At 38.4% G+C, this 9,842-nt stretch overlaps 1 protein-coding gene across 3 annotated transcripts; it reads left to right on the top strand.

Moving 5' to 3' along the window:
• The first annotated feature begins 423 nt into the window (after nt 1-423).
• LOC122020085 (ACT domain-containing protein ACR6-like) lies at nt 424-4,039 on the top strand. 3 transcript variants are annotated; one of them, XM_042577825.1, is made up of 7 exons: nt 424-591; nt 1,037-1,082; nt 1,209-1,323; nt 1,426-1,493; nt 1,991-2,587; nt 2,767-2,871; nt 2,993-4,039. In XM_042577825.1, exons 1-7 carry the CDS (start codon nt 518-520, stop codon nt 3,305-3,307), a joined length of 1,320 nt encoding a protein of 439 aa, XP_042433759.1. In that variant the 5' UTR covers nt 424-517; the 3' UTR covers nt 3,308-4,039. The 3 variants fall into 3 exon arrangements, with proteins under 3 accessions (XP_042433759.1, XP_042433761.1, XP_042433760.1); XM_042577827.1 differs by lacking the exon at nt 424-591 and adding an exon at nt 665-766; XM_042577826.1 differs by lacking the exon at nt 424-591 and adding an exon at nt 775-881.
• Nucleotides 4,040-9,842: the final 5,803 nt, after the last annotated feature.

Raw genomic sequence — 9,842 nt, 5'->3', positions numbered from 1 at the left:
CGGCCGGAGAGTAAGCCTACTGGCCATATCATTAACATGATAGAAGAGTTGCGATCAACATGACTCACACTGTTCCTTCTCGAGTTCGGCATTGCAAGACCTATTCCATGTAAGACCAGGCAGTAATCCACGGGGCGTGGACTGATAAGAGACAAGGATGATTTACATGATAATCAATCCATGGAATCGGACCGTTCACTTTTAAAATTAATTGGACCGAAGGTCATAGAGATCGGGAAGGGGCAAGTTTTGGTGACGCATGCCATGACCCGATGGAAGCAAACCTAAATTCGCATCAAATAATGTATTTCGGAAATTTGAAGTTTTGAAATGTAAAAAGCAACAAGTGATAATTGTATTATTCTGCGATTGTCTGTTTGTTGTTTGTCTTTTTGCTTGACGATGCAGTTTTCTTTCTTGGCCTCTGATCTGCCCCTGTATAAATAAGCGAGCGGCTTCCCCATCTGCTCGGTGTGGGCAGTGGGGTGAGCACTCGTCTCGCTTGCAACTTTGGGTGATGAGGAGCTATCCAGATGTGGAGGTGGACGAGGATGAGTTCGCCAAGCTCATCAGGAGGATGAACCCACCAAGGTGACAAGATTGCAATAGCCCCTGTTTTGTTTTCTGTTTTTTCTCCCCTCTTTTCCTGTGTAGATTTTGTTTCTTATAATTGATTGTTTTGGCTCGTCTTCTTGGGATGTGTGGATAGTATGTCGGGGCTTTCTCTCTCTCTCTCTCTCTTTGATTACAGATGGAGTTAGATCTGGTAAAAAAAAAAGTACAAGTTCTGTTGTCTGGAAGACATGAGCGATCTTTTCGCGCTGATACTTTCTTTGAAGAATTGATTCTTATGATATTGCTTTGCTTGATGCTTGTCTTCAGTTTGTATCCAAATTTTTCTTAACCCTATTTCTGTTTGATATTCCTTCCCAGTTTAGTTCTGAAATCAAGATTGTGAGGAAGAGGAATCTATTCACTATGGCTCTTTTTCCCTTTCAAAATCTTATCTAATGGTGTTCATGGTCATGTAATGCAGGGTTGTGATTGATAATGATTCTTGCTATGATGCTACAGTTATCAGAGTAAGAGAATACTTGAATAGATAAAGCTTAATCCTCAAGTTTTCTAAAGCATCTTTATGTGATGGATGCTTGTTCTTGGGCCACGCTTCATATATATATATATATTCTTTGTGCTGGTTTTGTTAGGTGGATAGCGTCAACAAGCAAGGGATTCTCCTGGAAGTAGTTCGAGTTCTCACTGATCTGAACCTTATGATCAGGAAGGCCTACATATCATCGGACGGGAGTTGGTTTATGGACGGTATGCCTCTTTACTTTGGATTGAAATAATACTGCAGGAATCACCTCTGCTTCTTCTCTATATTTTTGTTGACAAATATTTGTGTTTTTGTGCTGTTTTCAGTATTTAATGTGACAGATGAAGCTGGAAATAAAGTGTCGGACGGAGAGGTCACCTCCTACATTCAAAAGGTTCTTGATTTTTTCATTCTTCAGCTGTTAATTTGCAGTTGTCTTATTTTGCAGAAATTGAATAAATGTATAAGCAACTTAGCATACTTGAGAGTGCAGGAATTAATCCAAATGATTGGTTGTGTGATCGTAATCCCAAAATCTTTTGATATGAAGAAAATGGTCATTATATATAGTTATGGTCAGACTACAAATAGGGTTTCGAAGATAGTACAAACCAAAAGATTATATGCAAAATAGGTCTATTCATAAGCAGCTAGAGGTGTGAGAAGTAGTACTGAAAACTATTGGATATACTAATCCCAAAGTTTTGGCTTTCAATTTAGAATCTAAATTTGTGTATTTGTGATTGGGAAATTTCATCTAGCTCCTCACTCTTAACCACTTTTGGTCTTTTTTTTTTCATCTGCCACCCATTTTGAATATCAGTAAATAGTTTGACATCTTAAATTTGATAATTATTGATAATTTTTCGTTGACCATAATTACTTATGCAGTCCATAGAATCAGAAGTGTACTTCTTCCCTGAACTCCAGAATTCAATAGGTGCAATGCTCTCCAAAGAACACACTTTGATTGAAGTAACAGGCTCCGACAGACCTGGTTTGCTATCTGAAATATGCGCTGTACTTGCAACCGAGTTGTGTCTTGTTGCGAAAGCTGAGCTTTGGACTCACAACGGAAGAGTTGCAGCAGTACTTCATGTCACCGATGAGTCCACTGGCGGAGCGATTGAAGACCTTGAAAGGCTTTCAACAATCAAGAAGCTTTTATGTAATGTTCTTAGAGGTAACAGTGACTCTAGGATAGGAAGGATGGCTATCTCCCAGGGGCTTACCCACACTGAGAGAAGGTTGCACCAAATGATGGTAGATGATCGTGATTATGAGATGGTTAGCGTGAAAGGAGATGTAAATGATGAAGTTAGAACTCACGTGAACGTGATGGACTGCTTGGAGAAGGATTATACTGTGGTCATTTTAAGATCTAAGGACCGGCCTAAGCTTCTTTTCGATATCCTTTGTACGCTCACAGACTTAAAGTATGTTGTGTTTCATGGGACCGTAAGCACAGGAAAGGAGGAAGCCTATCAGGTAAATGTCAAATTAGCGATAATTTATAATCGGAGAATCATATCAAAATTGTTTTGGTAGAAGTTTTGAATTCATGAGCTGTGCTGTGACATCAAAAGCTACTGATATTAGAAAATTATCCAATGTCTATGTTTATGATCTCACATCATGCTTGATATGTTATTCTTGTATGTTTTCAGGAATACTATATAAGGCATACAGATGGCCTCCCCATAAGCTCAGAGAGCGAGCGGCAACGCCTGATTAAGTGTCTCAAGGCTGCTATTGAGAGAAGAGCATCAGAGGTAGAATTGAATTCCATAAACTTTTAGTCTTTGTAATGTTAGACTAACTACAAATAAGCATTTGGATACAATCAATTGTGACTATGTGTTTCAATGCCCTCATTTTGTTTGTCGCGTGTAGGGTTTAGAATTGGAGCTGCAAACAGAGGACAGAGGTGGTTTTCTCTCAGAGATTACAAGGATATTCCGTGAGAATGGCTTAACTATAAGGAGAGCAGAGATCTCAATATCTGGAAACGATACCTTCTATCTTTCAGAAATGTCTGGCAACCCAATCGATCAGAAGACAATTGATTTGATAAAAGGTCAACTTGGAGACACGGTGCTGAGGGTGAAACAGAAGCTTGAGGTTCCACCAAAGCCTCCTGAAATGGTTGGCAGTGTCAACTTCATCTTTGGCAATCTCTTCAAGGCCTCATTTCAAAGTTTCAGATAAGGCTACTCCTAACCTTGAGTAGACTGTGCAGAGATAGATGAACATAGTTGACTTTATATTGGTTCTAGGAAGTGAAATGGTTCACTCAGTGGATGAGATTTCTCTAAAACATCAATGTCAACTGTGCTGATCGATCTCATTATATTATATTGATGCATGTTTCCTTATTTGTTTGACTCTTTCAGTAGGTTGAAGTGAGGCCTACTCACACCAAACCCTATCCCAAGCTTCATTTCCATACAAAAGAATCCACCACCCACCGTTGACTGAGAAAAGGAGTTAGCACTATGGATGAAGGATATGGTTAGACCTTGAGACAAAGTGTTCGAGTTGCGCTAGGAAGCTGCTGAGTCAATAGCCAAGTCATACCAGTGAAATAAAAGTAGCCAACAACTCATCTTGTTCAGATCCAAATGGACCACATCAAAGATATGTCGGCGAGCCTGAGAATTGAGGAACAGAACAATATTTGGTCCAGCTTCAAGCTCAAGTTCCAACTGAACTAACTCGACTTCACGACCAGAGTTCCAACTCTGCTAAAAAGAATGTAATGTTGCGAAACAAATTCCATAGTTACCATCGGCATCGTGGACAATGATTATGGTGGCAATGTGGCATAGCTCAATTACTGTCTTTGGCTCTGCTTTGGCAGTGTCCTAACCGAATCCTTTGCTATAGATGTAATAAAACTCAACTTCGAAGACTGGATCGTTAAACAAGTGGATTGTGCAAGAGTTGAGACGTTGTTCATCGTTTATTAGATGCAGAATTATTCAAAGGATGGATTGCCAATCCATCTGCTGAATGATTTTTGGTCCAAAATATAATCTTCTCAAAATCAAATGGAGAAACACTTCCTTTCCTTCCAACTTGTGAAATCTCAACTTGATCAAGTCCAAATGTCCTCCTTCGTCTCTCGCCACCACCCTCCTGACTCCACCATCGTTTGCCAGCAAGCTCGTCAGCCGTGAGCTCACTGCTTGGTAGCAAGCCAGCTAGTAGGCCCTGAACCTGTGGCCTGCTCACGAGCCCGCTGATTGCTTGTCGGCAAGCTTGTCATCTGCTTGCGAGTTCGTCGTATCGTCGGTCATTCATGAGCTTGTTCCTTTTTTTTTTTTCTCTCTCATGTAGCGGATCATTTCTCCTCTGCATATGAGAGAGAATCTCTTTATTGACAATTTTAAAACCACTGCGTTTTATACTGGAGCAAACGTGGCCTTACCTGCTGTTTCAGAATTATCTCTTGTGGAGCAAACGTGGCCTTAGATGTACAGTTTGTTTAGAAGATGATAAATTTATTATAATATGACATAGATTAAATTTAAATTTTTTTTTAACTTTTAATCATTTGTCCGTAATTTATTTTACTTTACATAATCTGAAATCATTCATATAACGTCTAGAATGAATATAATCATTTTTTACTATAATTAAATAATTAAAACATCCTTAGTTATTTGGGGGCGAATTGTGAGAGACATTCATAATAAATATAATTATTTTTTACTATAATTAAATAATTAAAATGTCTCCTACAAATTGGTAGTTGATACTTATATAATTATTTATTGTAATAAGCTTTAGAGTCAATTCTAACTTGAGTACAAAAATGTCTAGGACTACCTCGGAGGGGCGTTAAAATGACTATTTCATCTCTTACTGCAATTAAGTAATTAAGGCATTCTATGTAAATATGGTTTTAATTAGATTCTTAATATCATGCTTAGTTATGCGTGGATTTGAGTAGCCTACATGAATTGTTTATTTTATATGTAGATTGTCATGAAATAAATTTCTTAATTGCATGATAATTTTTTTAATTTTTTTTAGAGACGGTCTTCTCTGCCTTTTTCATAAATCGGAGGGTAGTTTATTTACATTTAGAGGTCGACTTTTAATTGATATTCAAACTCTCATTCTCTTTTTTATTTCCTTAAATATGCACTACACCCCCATGGAATCGACAATGACAAATTATTCTTTTAGTTGACATCGAATATTTAATTTACACCAACTAATTTTGATAATGATTGATCTACTTTTATAAAAAAAATTTACGCACTATCAAGACAAATCGAAAAAGATTCACAGTAGACGGTCCATCAATCCAGCTTCCTTACTTCAACCAATCATTAAGGATATTTCATCCATTATTCATTGAAGCTAGAATTCAATTCTTAAATATTTGAAAAACTGAGAACGTATCCTACTAATGTATCATTGTCTCGAGATATCGAATCTGCGGGAACTGAAAAGTCAAGTACTGATTGAATAAGTGAAGCAGATTATCTAGAGAATCAAAGATGGTGTGAATTCAAGATAGAGAGAGAGTTAAGAGGTTGAAAAAGGGTCTAAAGCAAACAAGAGGATGTGAGCAAACGAGTGGTCAAGCAAGAAGTCTAGATTGGAGAAATGATTCTAGGACTTCAGTTTCATTACGATAATCGTTAACATCCAAACTATTATTTACTATTTTTTCTCTATGTTTGTTCGTATGTAGGTGGACCTATCTTGAAATATCATTATTATCATAAAGGATTTCCATTGTTTAAAAGGTTTAGAAAATTATTAACATTTTGTAAATTGACATGGGTCTATAATTTTGTGTAGAGACCTGAGATTAGAATTTCTTCCCATATCTACTTCTACATATTTCATTACAAAAATTTAGAAATTCAAGTCATCTAGATCCACAAATTGATTTTGACTTAGATTATTTTAATCAAGCGCATTTCAATTTCTATAGATTATTTATTAGATGAATCAGAGTCCAAATAAATCCAATTCCTATGAATTTATTACTCAAAATAATTTAAACTTTTAAAATATTGTGATGCTAGTTTCTTAACATCAACATAATTGCGGCGTTGGTCTTAAAAGAACACAATTCCATAACAGCATTGTATTTAAAATGTAATACTGATTTTAATTCGTATCAAAGTGATTTTTTAAATTATTTTTATTAATAAAATCAACCATTGTTATTATTTTTTATAATTAGATATTCAAAAATAGGAAAATATTTTTATTGTTTTATTAATTTTCTTTTATATTTTATCAATTTTTTATTAAAGTTTTTTAAAAATGATTATTTATTAAAGTTTATGTTTGTTGGGTGGATAATGAAACTAATACTGCGCTGTTTTTGAAATTCGGAAGCCCTTTGGGAATTCACCGATATACTTTTAATAGCAAATGGATTATTAAAAAAAATAGTGTTTGAAATTCAATTTCTAGCCTTCCCTTTGCTATTTCGCTAGCCTTCTCTCTAACGCCTGCCTGGCCAGCCTTCTCGCCTTCCTTTAGCGATGGATTCCGCAAAATGTCGGTGGTGCCGGCGCCGCTGCAGCGGAACGCGGTGATCGATTTGAGCAGCAGCGGCAGCGATTCCGAAGAGGAGAGCGATGTGGAAGCTTGGCATAAGTGAGGCTCCGACAGGCTCGGGCGACCGGCAAAGAAGGCACGCTTTACTGCTGCGGATTTGCCCCTGGTTTTCTTGACCCCCTCCCGCAGCTGAATCCGCTGTCGTCGCCGCCGTCACCGCCGTCACCGCCGCCGCCGCCGACCACGAAGCCTCGGGCATCATTGCTCGGATGCAGACAGCTTTGAAAAGTGGGAGACTTTGAGGAGAGGCCAGATCCTCTTGTTCAAAATTTTTTGAATTAAAGAGATCCTATTTATTCATTGGATGGATAGATCAGGGGATGATCCATTGCATAAGGACACTTGATTTAGATAGACTCCATCTTTAAATGGATTAATCCATCCTCTTAACAAGTTGAATGTTGGGTGGATCGATCCTCTTAACAAGTGGGGTCCGTCCTCTTGACAAGTTGAATGTTGGAGTGAGTTTTAAAAATATTTTTTTTTCTTTTTAAAAAAAAAAGTTAATTTTTTAAAAATCTCACAATGGACTATATACGAGGTGGAGTAAAGATAGAAGGATATGATTATATTCAAAAGAGTTCCAAGAATATTATGATCTTATTTTGAATCGAATTTGATACGTCTAAGATTATTAATCAGTTTTGATCAAAATTTACTTAGTGTCTTAAATACATCCGAATCAAAAATCAATGCGCTCCAATGAATCTCCTAAGTCTCATCATATCTTCAAACCTTAAATTCACATCTTAAATAACATATGACTTTTTAAAATTTAGATAGTTTCATATAATTTTAATATAAATTTATTGTTGGACCTAGACATCATATTCATTCAGTAATAATACTAACATGTTCTTAGAACTCTCGTGATAGTAGATCATATTCAGAATTTTAAAATCTAAACATTATATAACCATTGATGTGTTTTGATCAAAACTCATTGATGATTTTAACCATATAAGAATCAACTCAAATCATAATCAATATATTTCTAGGAGCCTTTGAGTCTCATTGCCTCATATCTTAATTCCACAACATAAATAATATATTGTGACTTTCTTAAATTTAGTGTGCAAACACAAATGTGAATACGTATGAAATTATGAAAATTGATGGAGAACAAGAATGAGAAGTATCGATAACTTACATATGTTGTCATGTGGCAACCACATGCATCATGCATAGTATCACAGGGGTAATTTCTGTCTTAGAAATTTCCTACGCGGCGACCAAAGTACCCCACTTGATTCAGCCTCCGAATTGCACCACCAGTGTGCTAGAGAATGCACAAGGCAAGCACCAACAAGACAAGCCAACGTACAGGAAAACTCCCAACCTTTTTGTATTAACACTCAAAGGATTACAAGTGACTCTCTTGGTAGAATGCTCATACAATCTCTCTTGTGTCTTTGCCTTTGCCACACCCATGCCTATTTATAATTCATAGGCAGGGTTGGTTTGGCGGTTGCATAGTAGTTTCCTCAACTACCATGCCACATGTCCTAAACTGCTAGCCACATCATATGCTGTCTTGGCGCCATGTCAAAGGCCAGCATGCACCCCTGTGCTTGGCCCATGGTTCTGCTTCATGGGATTGGGCCGAATGGACCCCCTTTGCTGCATCATTCTTCATGCTGCATTGCATGCACCAGCTGCATGCCATGGCTCACGAATTCTACAAGCCACGCTTGGCCAAATGCTTCGATTCCGCGCATCCACTCTTCGCATCTGTTTGCCACCATCAAGTCGACCTCCCGCTCGACTTGTGCTTGGACAGCGCCCGCGCGTTGCCACAAATCCGCCCGCTGCTTGGCGTATCTTGCGCACATGCCCACTATGCTAGATCCAAGGAACAATGAGCCAATCCTTGCGCCCAGCCATGCCGTCAACTTAAGGGGCTAACAAACCATCCCCACCAGAAGAAGTCCACGCCCTCGTCGATTGCTTCTGTAAGTATGCTTGAATCTGCTTCTCAAATTGCCATAGGGTAACATCTCTTTCCCGCGTAGCCTCTGACTTGGGTTTTCCCTTCCAAAGAACCAAGAATTCTGTTCTTCTATTTTTTTTGCTCATCCCAAATGTTCTATGGTTTAAGATCTTCGCAACATCGTCGTTGAATTGTTTCCTTACAACCGGCGGAGCTCTCTTGGCACAGCTTCTTGATGGATCCATGTCATCTGCATGAAATTTCTTCAAGAAACTTACATGGAATGTAGGATGTGCCTTTAGCCTTTCAGGCAAGTTTAGCCTATAAGCTACATTCCCAACCTTCTCCACAATTTGGAAGGGTCCGTCATACTTGGCAATTAGCCCCCGATGAGCATTCTTGCTAATTATTCTCTTCCAGATTTGAGGAGTAAGTTTCAGTAATACCTCGTCCCCAACAGAGAATTCCAAGGGTCTTCGTTTCTTGTCAGTATACTTTTTCATCCTTCTAGCCGCTTTTCTTAAACTATCTCGAGCTTCTTCAAGTAACTCCTGCTTTTCCCTTGCATATCTATAAGCTGCAGGGCACTTTCCTCCAGACTTTTGCTTGGCTATCTCCATAGGAGTTGTTGGCTGCTATTTCAAAGGGACTTTTTTCCGTGGCTGAGGACTTGCGCAGATTGTAGCAAAATTGTGCATTGTCCAGCAACCCCAATCAATTCTTTTGACTTGCTATTACATAATGCTGCAAGTATTCTTCAAGCACATGGTTGATTCTTTCGATTTGTTCGTCCATCTGCGGATGATTTGCTATAGAAAATTTTAGATCGGTCCCCATCATATTGAACAAGGTCGTCCAAAATCTTCCCGTAAACCGAGTGTCCCTGTCAGTCACAATGTCATTAGGCAAGCCAAAGAACTTTACCACATGACGATAGAACAATTCCGCAGCAACATCCGAGGGGCAAGCCGAAGGAGCCGCAATGAATATAGCATACTTTGAGAATCTGTCCACCACCACCATGATGGAAGACATGCCATCAACCTTCGAGAAGCCACTGATGAAATCCATAGAGACTAAGGTTTCTCCGGAATAGGCAGCGGCTGAAGTAGTCCCGCTTCATTTTTTCTTTCTGTCTTGTCTTGTTGGACACAAGACAAGTTTTGACCTAAGCTTCTACATCGTTCTCCATCTTTGGCCATATGTAAGAACGGGCTAACA

Source organism: Zingiber officinale, chromosome 9A (genome assembly GCF_018446385.1).
Source record: "Zingiber officinale cultivar Zhangliang chromosome 9A, Zo_v1.1, whole genome shotgun sequence".
Taxonomy (NCBI): Eukaryota; Viridiplantae; Streptophyta; class Magnoliopsida; order Zingiberales; family Zingiberaceae; genus Zingiber; species Zingiber officinale.
This window is presented reverse-complemented; position numbering and strand designations above follow the sequence as displayed.